Below are 15,861 nucleotides of genomic sequence, written 5' to 3'. Positions count from 1 at the left end.
TGTCACACTCACATACACACACCAAATTCAGAAACAAACCTTTGTATTTAATTCCTTATTCTCTTGAGCATGTCTGGTTGTAGTAATTCTCATTAAATGAAACATGCAAAGCTATTCAGTTATGGCATATGTTATGGAATAACACTAGTGTAAGGCAAAGTTTATTACAGCTAGTAACCATTATGGATATGTGCTTAATGTGGCACTCTGATGGAAAATGATAGGGTTACCAAATTTCAAGTACCAGACCAGGGTACTTGTGTAACATTTATGTGCATGCATAAAGCCCATCATTATTTGTTTAATACCTGCTTTATGACATCAACAGCAGCAAAGGTTCACAATTATCATGCCTGAAGTGGAAAGAAATGGCAGCACTGCCTGTTTTTGTCTGCATCTTGGCCATCCTGGCAATATTGTTCAAATTTAACACAAATTCTTAATCAAGCCTTCTGTGTCAAAGTTTTGATTGTACTATTATTTATATATTATATATATATATATATATATAACATCAAACTGGTATCTGGGGTATCATGTGGTCCCACTTGGAGTTTTGTGAGCATTGCTCTAAATATGTTGTGAGGATGTTTATTTTGGCGGTGCAATGTTTTATTAGATGGACAGCCTGTTAAAACATTTTGACATCCTTCAGTTATTTATCGTGACATCTACCTGCCCTAGTAACTTACAGTGACAGTGAAATAATGAATCCTTATGTGTAGATAATGGAGCTGTGAGCTTGGTTCAGTGTAAGGTAAATTGAGCTAAATATGAATTTGCTCCATGTACAATGCCTTACAAGACACAGGGTAGTTCATTCATATGTAGATAATCCTTTGTTTTCCTTGTTTGCATTTTATACTTTTATGGTTAGTAAGATCATTTAACTTACCTGTACATAATTAAAGCATTGGAAGGAGATACAGTAGATGAATGCAACAGTTTCTGCACATACAATAGAATGGGATGACACCTGAAAGCTTGCTTGGAGTTTGCAAAAAAATCACCTAAAGACTCTAAGACTATGAGAAACAAAATTCTCTCACCAGTCAGACGAAACTAAGATTGGACTGTTTGGCATCAACACTAAGCATCACTTCTGAAGGAAACAAATCATCATTTGTGCAATACCATTTCAATGGCGAAGCATCATGCTATGGGGTTATTTATAACAGCAGTCACTGGAAGACTAGTCAGAGTTGAGGGAACGCTGAACACAGCAAAGTGAGCAGATATACTTAATGAAAACCTGCTCCTGAGAGACTGGGCTGAAGGTTCACTTTCCAACAGGACAATGACCTTAAACACAAAGCAAAGACAGTCCAGGAGAGGCTTAGGGCCAACTCTGGGAATGTTCTTGTATGGCCCAGCCCAGATCCCAGATTAGAATCCACTCATCCATATTACTAACCGAGAATGCTAAACCGGATGATGGACGCAGGCACATCCGGCCATGGGCCGTAGCTGCAAAAAGACGTACTGCGCAGGCGCAAAAAGAGTCCTCGAGAGTCGGCTGAGGAGCCGAGAGAGGCGGATGAGGGTCCGCAAGAGGCACAGGCGCAAAAAGAGTCCGTGAGAGTTGGAGAAAGGCGGACAAAAGAGGGCGACAAAGGCGGATGAGGGGCCGCGAGAGGCGGACAAGACCACAGAAAAAAGGAGTGAGCACATACAAAAAGGAGTCTCAGATATGAGGCGCAACAAGCACCGAAAAAAGGAAAAGGCATATAAAGAAGTAGTCAAAACGCGGGCAAAGCACGAAACACATTGCACACGAAACTAAACACACCAAAAAAAAAGAACAGACGAGCGCACAACAGCAAGGCACGACCACACCCCCCCCCCCCCCCCCCCCCCACCCTACAGGCACGGGACGGGACACACACCAAGAGGGGGATTCAACAAGCCCATGGAAGACAAAAAAAAAGAACACAAAACCACCCCACAGACCCTACAAGCAAGGGACGGGACACACACAAAGAGGGGGATTCAAACAAGACACAGGAACACAAAAAGAAAGAAGACGCTCGCGCAACAACAATCCCCCCCCACACATCCATAAGAAGTGACACCCAAAGCCACATATTCTAAAGTGAACGTCGACACCTTCACACTAGGCAGCATAGGTGTCGGCATAGGTGTCAGCATAGGTGGATGTCCTTTCAATAAAGCACTATTAACCGTTCAACTGCAGAAAAGGATACATATTAACAGTGAGTGCGATCCTCCTTATTACTTATCCATATTTCGCATGCTGAGAAAGAAACAAGTCATGAATACACGGTCACGGGTACAAAACGATTCGGAAAGGATAACGGGAACAAACACACGAACACGAAAGAAACAAGAAAATAGACGGCGGCGCATAAAACGCGCTTCTGAAACACCGGGAGAATTCACGATCACGGGTACAAAACGATACCGTTCGGATAACGGGACCAAACACAATTCACACTATGCAGCATAGGTGGATCTCCTTACAATAAGGCACTATTAACCGTTCAACCACAGAAAAGGCTCCATATTAACAGTGAGTGCGATCCTCCTTATTACTTATCCATATTTCTAGAAGAAAAAATGTCTCGGCTACAAAAACGCAAAGCTCAACTAAAGCTTATAACTAACGATGTACCTAAAAGTAAAAACTTTATGAACTGCATTAGATCCTACAATAGTTCATTTGCTTTTGCATCTACCGGAGTAAATATCAGGCCACCAAAAGGCAATGGCCCATACTGCTTTCGCATATGTGCACAGATACTGCATCGCATTGGAACAGTGCACCCTGAAACAAATCAACAACGCAAATATGCACAAATCTACATCCTAGATCCACATGACGCAATCTATCAATCAAAGTGCTGCATCGCAACAGGCACGGATTCAAAACGAAACACCTCCCGTCTCAGACATATGTTAACGGCAAGGAAGGCTACAACGGGCTTCTCACACAGCACAAGCAAATCGATTTCAGCTCCAAAACAACACGTCCCAAATACTACACATGCAACAACGCGCCTCTCAAACGGCACAAGCAAAACATACACCAGGAACATTCATTCGGATTAATGAATGTCATTTGCAATCATTGTCATTCAGTTCGAGATTTGGAACAGCAATCTCATTAGACCAAATGCCCCTTTTAACACAACGCACTATATTATGTCCAAAAAATATTAATGTGGAAAACATAAATACCCAAGTCATTCCATTACTTCCTGGAGAGACACAACTCTTTCTAAGCTCTGACAAACTTGACTCTGATCACAACAATAAACATCTTCATTGACCTTACAAGTTCTGAGCTGGAATTACCTTTTACACTTAAACGGTGTGTACAAAGAAATTTTCAAATAAACCTTTACACTGTGCCACACACTTTATTGTTTGCTTTCTATTTGCATCATCTACACCGTCACACTATTCTATATCTCATTCATACATCACGCTCTTTGTCATTCCCAACACCAGGGGTTGGCGAGCGAAGCAAGCAGGGGACGGAGCCCCCTAGTACATCTCTAAACCTGAAAGCAGCTGCTCATTGATGGTCAACGTCTAATATGAGACAGCCTGAGAGGATCTGAAGAGAAGAATTACAGAATATCTCCAAATATAGGTGCTTGAAGGTTGTAATCACTGTCAAAGACACTTTAATGAAGTACTGAGTAAAGAGTCTGAATACTTTCTGAAGGCACTGAACATTATAGCTTAATATGAGTATTGTAGATTTGTATGTTTTGCATTAAAGATACTGTTTCATCACACATTACCAGTATGATACAATCAATAATACAAAAACAAAAGCAGACTTACATTTGGTGATGAATACTGCAAATAGGAAGAAAAGACTCCTGAAGTACAGAATGCTGCACATTTTCATTGACAGGCATCTATTTTGTATTAATAAAATAAGTTGCATTAGATTATCATCTTAACTCCCTTGTAAAATTTTAACTTGGATCTGTTTCATATAGCACTAATTTGCATAACCCTTTACTTGTACAATATGTAACACTTAGAACCACACTCTTTTTAATGACAAAAGGTAAAACATTCCATGCATAATTTAAAGGAACTGGTAAAACACATTTCATGTATAATGTGCTTATTTACTGTATGTACACAATGGGTTGCTTTAATCTTCTCAGTCAGACATTTTATGAAAAATTGAGGTTGAAAATGTTTACTAACAACAGCATTAATCAGTAATAGATTCTTAATCATGTGTCATCTTTATTTTAGGATGACATACATTTGAATATTGATAAGAATACTCAAAACAGTTTTTATTTATATTCAATGATTGAAAATACTAAAACTAGTGAAAAGTACTTTTTGGATCTTTTAAAGGCCTTATCCATATTTTATTATGTGAAAGGTGCCACTTTGTTTCATGCAGAGCAACTTTCTATTGATTATACTCCAATAAGATATACTGTATGTATAAATTTTAATATAATTATGGCTCATCCAAGAGACAATGACAGAAGGCAGCAATGACATAGGAAGTGATGTCAGAGATCAAGACACATGTGACTATTTCAACTAGATGTCAGAGAATGTAACCTATGAATAGCATCCATCCTTATCCAACACTGATCACTAAATCAAAATGCCACAAACAACACTATCTACTCTGGACATTGCTAATTTTTCAGTAAGCTTTTCTGAGACTATATACAACATCCAGACATTGCTGTTTTATTTTCTATTAAATCTTCTTCTATTTGGTATTTCTTATACTTTAATAAATGCCACATTGCTTTTACATTTGTATACTTTCTCTTTATATTTTTGAGTGATTAAAAGAAACATTACAGCACCTAGTGTGGGAAGACTGATGCTTTCTTGCCTGCAGGGTTAATCATGGCTGAGTGGTCACTCCTCAATATTTAGAACAAATATGTTAGAAGTAATGTACTTTTGGTTGAAAAGTGGACCTGTACCCAAAGTGATTGAGCTTTCGTATATCACAAAAACACTTGAATGTTTGTTAGTGTAGAAGAAGAATGTTCTCCTCAGCACCATGTATTTTGTGTGTTTAGTAAATTAGAATCTTTATAATAACTATTTTTGTAACTTGCCAGTGAGAGACGCTTTGGCTTATGAACTAACAAAAATATGTTATTCCAGGGTTCAGGAGAAATAGTGTCCAGATGAATAAAATGTAAGCTGTTTCTTGTTTTTCCCTTTCTCAGAGTGAATGTTTCAGGGACAAGGTCACAAGGCTGCAGAAAGTACATGTGGTTTATGCAAAGGCGTCTCTCCTGTGCTTAGCTTCCAAAACACAGATAATGCTTAGCTCAACAGACATATTGTTTAACTTTACTGGTTTGATAAGGATGTTCTTTCTGTCTTATTAATCATGAGATGCTGAAGTATAAAAAACCCCTCCTGGCTTTTGATCAGGGTTCAATTGAGCTTTGCGGCAATAAGTTATGCTCTTTTGAATCTCTACTTACTGCGACTCCGAATGAATAAATAAAGTGAAAAAAGAGAAAATATTATCTGTCTGCTTTCCAGTGTGCCTTTTTCGTCCACAGTTTTTGGCGCCCAACGTGGGGCAGGAGACGGGCAGACGACTCCCTGGGCGGGTTCGTCCAAGTGGACCGATTTCCGCGGATCGAGGACCAGCTCCGGTAAAAGTTAGGACTGGCCAACCTCGGGCGTTTTCCTGCATGGGGAGTCGCTGACCTCCTCCTGACCGAAACGAAAAGCAACTGGATGGGATTTTTCCAGGCAGGCAGAAGGAGTCGCGGTAAGTAGATTCGGGGGATTCCCGTTGGTTTGACTGGTGTGCTGGAAGAAATAGAAGTATACGGGGAAAAGAAAAAAGAAAATAATAATAAAAGAGAATAAAAAATAAAAGCATGCTGAAAGAATAGAGAATCATACCGTATCGACCTAGAAGGGTTTTAGGGATTCATAGAGAGTGACGGCACAGTGTGAATGCTAGTAAGTCATCCCTTAAGAATTCGAGTAGAAAGGACCGAGTGGCATGTTCCTATATTAAGAGGAATAGGGGTGAAAGGGGCAGTTAGAGTACGTGTGAAATTTGGAAGAGGGGAGGTTGATTTCCACTTGTCGACTGGTTGATTCCGGGGACGACAAGTGGGACGAGAAATAATCGGGGATTGAGTTGCTCTCTGTTGAAGGCCTGCCGCTTACTATGGGAAATTATAATGGCACGCCAGTCAAACAGGTCCCCCAGGGTCCTCAAAACTTAATGTTAGAAGGATTATTTTCAGAGAATCACCAGGCTCCTAGTACACCGTCGGGATTGAAAGGCGGGTCCCCTAAACAGTTAATAGAGAAGCAGACTGGGTTGGATTTTAAGAGGCATGTAAGAAGTGGAATAAGCAGAGGCGTAACAACCTGCTGGCTGCTGAAGTCAAAACACAAAAAAGACAAGGAAGAATTATTGCTAGCGTTGCAGAAAATGAAGATAGAGACAGCGCCCAAGCCTGAAAGTAAAAGAAAGCAGACCGAAAAGAAAGACCCCCTATACCCCGTAATCTGTCCACCCCCTCCTTACCAAAACTCCCCCCGCTTCCACCTCCTGCACCCTCTTCTCCAACAACACCCCTGTTAACAGACGAACCGTCTGGAGCAGGTTTTTACGATGAACAATATCATTATGACCCGTCCTCACATATTGACCCTGAGGAAGATAATTCAGATCATTCACAAGGTGCTACTGGATTGTAATGGCAGAAATTAAAAGAGTCATCTGTCTTCCAGCGCATGAGCAGTCCGTGGACTGCAATTTGTGGAGCTGTTACAGCAGCTGGATAACATGCATAAAACAAATGCTGCAGAGTGGACACAGGTGCTCCGTCGACAGCTGAGCACCACATGGGCAACTGTAAATCACGGTGATCATAACGGTGTCCCTTGGCGTTGGAATGAAGGTCCTTTCCTCGCCCAGTGAGAGCCTTTGAAAGGAGCCCTGGCAGAAAAAATATAAAAAAGGGCACAAACTGGTCACTACTTTCAGCCGGCTCACTGATTGCAAGATCTGATGGCTAATCACTTTGGGCTAGACAATACAAACGATAGAACTCATGCTGCAGTGCCTCCTTTCATCTCGAGACTGAGAAGTGACATTCAAAGCAAAGTCTGCACGTCCTGAAAAAAGGCTGGAAGACCGCAACGTTCGAGGAAGACAAGCGTCATGCAGAGCATGCTGACAGACAGACTAAATTAAAAGAGTCAGACACACAGACCAAACTTTTGGCTGCACAAATAAATTACTATACTGGAAGAACTGACCTGGCTAGGGGGAGAGGACGTGGAAAATTCTTTGGAGGTCGAGGGCGAGGGCACAGAAGAGGACGCGGGTTCCATTTATCAAACCCTAATAATCCTTTTGCTCAGATGCCTAACCCTTTGGAGCAGATGCCAGCGTCATATGCCTGCCGCTGCTGTGGTGAACTTGGACATTTTAGACGCAACTGCCCACACAAGCGCCTCCGTCACCCCCTCTCCCTGAGCCTAATGACATTCCTTGGTCCTAAGAATTATCAGGGACCCCAGCCACTTTTTCCAGTTTCCTTTGCTTACTCGTCATGCTGAAACTGATCTTTTATTGACTTTAATGGCAAAGAAACTGCCTTTGAAATGGACACAGGAGCCATGCGCTGAAGGAGGTTCCTGTGCAGTTACAGCTCAGCATTAACAGTTTCATTATTGACTCGTTGCTTTCTGTTAAATCATTTGTGCCCTGTGAAACTGCTGGGATGGGATCTTATGACTTAAATTGTCAGTCTCAATTTTCTTTAACTGAACATGGATTTTTGCTGCTCCATTCCTAAGCTCCTGTGCCACACTTCACACCCCAAGCCCTCTTTTACAGCCTGGACCCTGAACATCTCCCCGCACACCTTCCTTTTGAAAGCCCTTCATTCTTTCCCCTCATGCCTATTTTCCTCACTTACAAGTCCCGGACACCCTGCCTTGTACTGCCCAGTATTTCCCTACTGAAGTGGACACACCTTGGTTAGCATCTTTTCTTTCCTCCAGCACATGCCCTGAAACTTTGCACATTCCATGTATTTTTGTTGTCTACTAAAAGCAGTTGCTTCAGTGCACCTCACATATTCACAAAGCGTTTTCTATTTAGGAGATTCGGTTCCCCATGTTTCCTTAGCACTGTGGTCCCAAGGGAAAAATTGATTATGGAAGGATAGCACACTGAGCCACTGGTGATTTTCTCAAAATCTTCCTTCCGCCCGTATCATGTCCAGGATCCTCTGTCTCCAGAGGCTGAGGCTGGCATCGCCGCCGTACATTCTGATCTCGTGAGGCGAGGAGCAATTATTCCAATTACATACTTTCCAGTCAACTCCCCCATTTTTTCCTGTAAAAAAGGCTGACGGGTCCTATGACAAGTTAACTCTGCGTTTTTTTTTTCCTAGAACACCTATTGTTCCTAATCCTTCCACTATTCTTTCCACGATGCCCCCGTCCGCCCGGTACTGCCCTGTTATTGACCTTGCTAACGCTTTCTTTTCCATTTCCCGTGCACCCTGATTCTCAATTCTGGGTTGCTTTTACCTTTCAAAACCGCCGATGGACCTGGACCGTCATGCCTCAGGGATATACTGAAGCCCCTTGTGTTTATGGTTTTGGCCAGAAAAAGATAATAAATTGATACAGTATATAGATAAGAAAAAAGAAAAGAAAAATAAATAAACAACAAGTGCACATGATACTCAGAAAATTGCTATTCTTTTTAGGTGAAAATGGCCATAAAAAAGTGTTGAAGAAAAAAAAAAAAACTGCAGTTACTTCAAGCTATCGTTAAATATTTAGGTCATGACATTTCTTGCGATACAAGAGCTCTCTCTAGCGGCCGTTTAACCATCATTCAAAACCTTCCAAGACCGGTCACAAAACAACAGGTTAAGTCAGCATATTTCTCTGTGGCTGCATAGCTTTTGGTGGGAATGTTTTCTTGTTGTGGAGTTGTGCTGTGTGTTTCCAGAGATGGATTATCTTTGTTTGCAGTTGGCATTTGGGTCGCCACGGAAATTAGTGTTTCCTTGTTGTCGCTGACCCGGTTCCGCCTCGGACTTTTCCATGATCTGGAGGCTAACATGTATGGCACCATGGTAGGATGAATTCCTTATTTAAAAGTAGTACCAGCTTGCGGCCTGAGAAGTTGTTTGATTGTAAGTTTTTCAGGAGGAGCACAGCCTTTACAAAATCTAGCTAACACTGCGATCTGGCTGCATGCAGTGGTATAGCAGGCTGACAAGGCTCTATGTGATTAAAAAAAATAAATAAATCAATAAATAAATAATAATAAAAATGCATTACTCTCACTGACTATATTCTCGTCCATTCACTGTGTTCGTGGACGAAAAAGGGGGGATTAATGAATGCAGTTTTAACGCAACCACATACAGACAAACAAAGTGCTCATGAGCCCCCTAACAGTAAAGGTACCTCACACCGTTCATTCTATTTTAGTAGAGGATTTAAGACCAGCGCTGGCAAACCGATCCAACATCAAAAACTTATTGAATCCCTCTTAGAAGCTATAACTAAACCATCAAAGTTAGCGATTGTTAAATGTCAAGCTCACATAGAGAAAACAAGATCCTGTCAGCAAAGGAAACGAATTAGCTGATCACTTTGCTAAACAGGCTGCATATAATAACACACCAATCTCTTTATTCCAACAGAGAAATAACCAGGACCCTGATAATCAACTTGTTTCTTTACAGAGTGCAGCCATGGACAGAGAAAAAAGGAAAATGGTCCAAAGAAGGGTCCCTCTCGTATGGAGTCTGGACCCATAGGCAAACTAACAAACCTTTCCTCCCAAAGGCTTCTTTCCCAGGTATGGTAAAAATCGCTCATGGTCTAGACCATGCTGGAAGGGACGCCATGATTCAGGATGTTGAAAAACACTGGGAAGCTGCAGGCTTTTCTACATATGCAGAGCAGTTCTGCAGATGCTGTGCATTATGTCAAAAGTCTAATGTAGGAAAGGGCACCCAGGTAAGTCCAGGTAAGTCCCGCCGTTACACCTAAACCAATGGGTCCGTTTGAACACCTCCAAACGGATTTCATTGAACTAACTCCGTCTAAAGCTTACCGTTATTGTCTAGTAATTGTTGATGTGTTCTCCCAATGGGTAGAATTTTTTTTTTTTTCCTTCTAAACACGCTGATGCTAAAACTGTAGCCAAAGCTTTATTCAAAGAAATTATTCCTAGGTGGGGCATACCACAGAAACTGCAAATTGATAATGGCACCCTAAAATCTAAATTAGCAAAAATCTGTGAGCAGACAAATTTATCCTGGCCAGACACTTTGCCTCTGGCCTTAATGAGATTGAGGGCAAGAACACACCGGCAATTAGGACTGTCGCCATTTGAAATTCTGACCGGACGACAAATGTTAACCTGCATACTGTGGACAATGATCTTCTCTCTTGTCTTACAGGTCTCCGAGCTTCTCTGAAAGAAGTCCACGAGCAGGTTAACCAGGCCTGGAGGACTAATCTTCCATCTAAAGACACGCCGATTCCCTTAGGCACTTGGATCCTCGTCCATGACACTCGGACGAAACATTGGCATCAGCCGAGGTGGAGAGGACCGTTCCAAGTTCTTCTGTCCACATCACATGCAGTGAAAATGGAAGGATTGCCCGCCTGGATTCACTCCTCACATTGCAAGAGATGGCACCCTTGATTGCTGTGCTACTATGCTTTCTTTTCCCTTGTCTACTGCCCTGGTCACCTTGACTTTCCCGTTAGGAATCACCACATCAGTGCAGGTTGATTTCTGCTCTATTATCAACTGTGGGACTGGTCGACAAGCCCAGTGGACCTGGTCTGACAAATACGTGTGTATGACTGTTACGAAGTATTATTAGGGGGGTAACTGCGACACCTGGCAATGGGTTTTTGCTAACACTGGAACTGAGGACTGGGGTTCTCAACCTTTTGAGGCCCAAAAATACGGTTTGAAAAATCGATTTTCTATCATAAAAGGACATGCTTCTCATAAATGTGTTGACAACCATTGTAACCCCTTGATCATCATTTTGAAGAACTCCTCTTTACATGACTCAGGAACCTATATATTAGGGGCATATGTATCTGGAACAGACCCTTTAGGGAGATTTCTAATTAAGATTGACAATCCTGTTACTAACACCTCTCATTCTCCTGCGCACACACCTGTCACCCCAACTTCTGGTCCAGACTTTTCTTCTGTTAAGATTATGAATATTTCCACCCTCTCATCCACTTTTTCAATTGAAACTGGCTATGGCGATCAGAATCGTTGGTTACAGTGGGTATTATATTTGGCTAAGCAAGTAAATCAATCTGATTGCTACGCCTGTGCTACGGCCAGGCCACATTTGGCTACCGTCCCTTTCCCTCTTTCTAATATTTCTGACCCTGTTGGTCTTCCTTGTCTCCTTGCCCTTTTTACCTCTCCATCCACACCAAAAGACTCTAACTGCATTACACTTTCTCTCCTCTTCCCCCCCCCCCCCACTCCTCAAATGACTCCCCCGATGTTCCAGTCTCATGAAGGCAATTATACCTGCTTCTCTAGTAATTATAGTTCCCCCTTCCGAGGTACTAACGTTGGTAATATCCCTTCTTCCTTCTGTTCCCAGACTTTCCAGGTTAACTCCACCTCATTTAATTCTACATTATCACTTTTCCTGTTGACACAGTCCACTCCGCGTGCTGATATTTGGTGGATGTGCAGTACATTAAAATTACTTGATATTCTTCCCCCTGTTTGGACTGGCACATGCGCATTAACCCAACTTGATATGCCTTTCCGCCTCCTCCCTTTGAATTCTCCTCGCATGTCGTCCAGCTCTGGCCGACGTCGTCGACCCCGCTCTGCTGACCCCTCCACATTCTCTCTTCACGGCCCTGGCATTTACTTTGATTCCATTGGTGTCCCTTGTGGAGTCCCTGATAAATTTCAAGCGCGAGATCAAGTTGCTGCCGGATTTGAGTCTATTTTCCCCCAAGTTACAATAAATAAAAATGTATATTAGATTAATTACTTATATTACAACCAACAGCGTTTCCTGAATTTTACTAAAGAGGCTGTTGAAGGGATACATGAACAGCTTGATAGAACATCCCTTATGACTTGGCAAAATCGATTAGCATTAGATATGCTCCTTGCTGAAAAGGGGGGTGTATGTGCTATGTTTGGTGATGCGTGCTGCACTTGCATCCCTAATAATACGGCTCCCGATGGATCAATCACCGTGCTTTGCCAGGTTTAACTGCCCTTTCAAATAAATTAGCTACCACTTCTGGCATTTCTAGCCCCTGGGGCTGATGGCTCAGGTCAGTGTTTATTTCACTGGCCGTTGCTTTTATCATTCTGTTACTTGTGGCCTGCTGTATAGTCCCCCTAATTAGATATATTGTGTCCCAGTATTTCACTGCCTCCGTGGCCAAGGCTTATATGTTACACGAAGAATGCATGCTTCCCATTTCTTCCTCCTTTCCTTCCACTCCTTCCCCTTCTCCTACTCTCTCCCTTGTTACTCCTATGTCACCCATATTTTTGTTGGTTCAAAAAGGGGGGAATGTAGAAGAAGAATGTTCTCCTCAGCACCATGTATTTTGTGTGTTTAGTAAATTAGAATCTTTATAATAACTATTTTGTAACTTGCCAGTGAGAGACGCTTTGGCTTATGAACTAACAAAAATATGTTATTCCAGGGTTCAGGAGAAATAGTGTCCAGATGAATAAAATGTAAGCTGTTTCTTGTTTTTCCCTTTCTCAGAGTGAATGTTTCAGGGACAAGGTCACAAGGCTGCAGAAAGTACATGTGGTTTATGCAAAGGCGTCTCTCCTGTGCTTAGCTTCCAAAACACAGATAATGCTTAGCTCAACAGACATATTGTTTAACTTTACTGGTTTGATAAGGATGTTCTTTCTGTCTTATTAATCATGAGATGCTGAAGTATAAAAAACCCCTCCTGGCTTTTGATCAGGGTTCAATTGAGCTTTGCGGCAATAAGTTATGCTCTTTTGAATCTCTACTTACTGCGACTCCGAATGAATAAATAAAGTGAAAAAAGAGAAAATATTATCTGTCTGCTTTCCAGTGTGCCTTTTTCGTCCACATTAGTGCTGGTGATAGTGAGTCCCTGTGCAGGGTGCTAAGGGTGATGGGCATTTGACACCACTCTTCTGTGAAATATTGTGGGTTGACTGGCAACTGGCATCACCCAAGACTTTTTCTGGATAAGATCATAATATGTATGACTGTGTAGGTGTGCCCTATGTGGAATAGTGCAGAGTGACTGGAAATTGGCATCACCCCTTGTATTTATCTCTGTGTTTGTTAATCTTAAAGTGTGGGAATAGACCAATCTGGTAACATACCTGTCAAATTTCACAAGGTCTACAATAATACAGGTATTAACATTGGTTCTACTTCATTACATTCTGACATATATAGAAAGTTATAATATACCTTAAACATATTTGCTATTTTTTATGCTCACTCAGTTTTTTCTCTTTTACATTTTTAATCCGTACTGTTGTTTTTTTTAATCTCGATAACTTTTTCTCTGTGCTCGTAATAAGAGTGTCATGACTTTGAAATTAGTCCTCTATTTCACTTGCTGGCAAAAGATTAAATTCTGTTTCTAATGATAGCCTTTTTATATAGTACATCATTAGGTCTGCAAACATTCTTCTTTAAACTTTTGAAGATTTCAGTAATTAACTTTAATTTAATGAATATTTGTAATGTATGAATGATGTAATTTGTTTTAAACACCTGCCACAATGTTCCAACTGATATAGCTGGATTTGCATTTTCAGTAATTCTGATTTTTTGTGATATATGACTGCTATAATGTGTCTCCCTCACATGTGCTTTCAACACCTCTCAAAGTGCTCTGCTAGCATCACTGAATTTGTGTTGAAATCTACAAAATAAAAAAATAAAAATCTGAAAAAATGCAAATTTAATGATGTCATCCCATAGAATTAAATGGTTCAGTTGCCAACAACATGTTGTATCAGTAGAGTCTAGCAATTTAAATTCCAAAAAAGGGGATATGATTTGAGATAACAATTGCCTCATGCTTAAAAGCTTCAAGAAAGGGCAAAAATTTGTTGTGAATCATGAAATTGTCAATTCTTGAATAATTGTGATGTACTTTAAAAAAGAATTAATATTGCTTTGAGTAAGGGTAAGGAAATCTCCATGAGTCTGAGAGGTTATGATCTCTCATTAAACGTAGGATTATTGCAGCAGTTTTGGGTAATGAAAAAACAGACAGCCATTGTTAACTGATGTAAAAAAATATGCTATTATTAGTTTATGTGAGTCCATATTAGGAATTGCCACTAAAAATGTAATAAGCTTTTAATCATCTGAATTTGGTGCATATATGTTGACCATTATTTAATTTACCATCACCACAATACAGTGCCCTTCAGGATCTGCTATTGTCTTAAAAGCTTTAAAAATGGGATTATCCTGTGGATCCAAATTTCCACTCCTTATGTCTTCTTATTAAAGCTGGAAATAAATACTTTTACAATCCAGTTTGTTTTTAATTGAAACGGTTACCGGTTATTTGGATAGGTCTCTTATAAAAAAAAGCATATATCTGGGCTTATGGAACTGACATGTAAGAGTACTTTTTTCCTTTTAACCTGATGATTAAGACTTTAACATTCCAACTCAATAACTTCAATGAACAGTCAATACTCTGTGGTTGTTGCTTCCTCCGGGCCATCTTCTCATGTGAATGGAGAAAAATTACATATCTAGATAATTCCTGTGAGATTTTACAAATGTGAAATTCAACCCTCCCCATTAATTATAATGTCCTGCTAACAAAAGAGATGGTGGTGGACATCCAGTGTGATTCTGCTTCTGCATGCATCTAAATTTGCCCTTGGGGTTAATACACTTTATCTAATCTAATCTAACTGCACTTTGGCAATTGCAATAAGGGCACAGAAATTGATATACACTATATGCTCTCCCTCCCTCTCACAAGCCTTACCCACCCCAATCTTGCCTCCCCAAATGAGGCAAATATCAGACTTTTTATTGTCTTAGGCCTCCGACATGCCAGGTAACATGACATGCCACACCACCCCCAACAGTGATCAATTGAATGTGGTAATGAATAGTGCATGTTAATTGATGTGACAATGACTAATAAAACAGTCAATAGACAAAAATACTTAAGTAACAGGTAATGAAGCAAATTACTACTAATGTTAATACTAATTTTAATAATAAAACATCAATGATAACATTATAAGTACTAGTGAAAATAATGCCATAAATGTTAATAATAAAACACTAAGAATTAATAAAAAGAAAAATTGCTGAGAGGAAGAGTGAAATGTTAAATAAGCAAAATAAAAGGTGTTAAAAGAGGAAGAAAAGAAAATTAGTGATGAATTTACTAATGTTGTTTAATTAAAAGTGGCTCCACAATGTGAATATGACTTTCAAAATAAAAATACTAACCATGTAGTGATACTCTGGCTTGATACCAAAGACGAACTGCAAAATTCTCATGTAGAGACGCTGTATGGACTCAGTCTGTTTCATTAAAAAAATAAATAAATAAAAATAAAATTAAAAAATTATTTTGTTCTATGGCTCATTCAAGTAGGGAGAAAAAACAAAACATTCCTGCTAGCAGTCACCATTTAAGTTATTTGTAAAGATGTTCAGTCTACTCAAAATCTACAAAAAGCTCACATAATTTGAAGTATTAATTTCAAATCAGATGGAATAACCAATTTACAAATGCCTCTCTCTATTAATAATACAATTTATTTTGTTAATGTATCAAAATTAAATTAAGCCTATCATG

The 15,861-nt window shown here is 40.2% G+C and overlaps 1 protein-coding gene across 1 annotated transcript in view; it reads right to left on the bottom strand.

Annotated features, from left to right (window-relative positions):
- nuf2 (UF2 component of NDC80 kinetochore complex) overlaps positions 1–15,861 on the bottom strand; it is an 83,916-nt gene that overhangs the window by 61,765 nt on the left and 6,290 nt on the right. Inside the window, exons 3-4 of the mRNA XM_051921499.1 lie at positions 15,510–15,584; positions 3,814–3,890 (exon numbers count right to left, since the gene is read on the bottom strand). Coding sequence (XP_051777459.1) covers positions 3,814–3,890; positions 15,510–15,584 — 152 coding nt within the window. The remainder of the gene's footprint in view (positions 1–3,813; positions 3,891–15,509; positions 15,585–15,861) is intronic.

Source organism: Erpetoichthys calabaricus, chromosome 18, assembly GCF_900747795.2.
Source record: "Erpetoichthys calabaricus chromosome 18, fErpCal1.3, whole genome shotgun sequence".
Lineage (NCBI taxonomy): Eukaryota > Metazoa > Chordata > Cladistia > Polypteriformes > Polypteridae > Erpetoichthys > Erpetoichthys calabaricus.
Note: the sequence above shows the minus strand (reverse complement) of the source record. Positions and strands in the feature narration are given on the sequence as shown.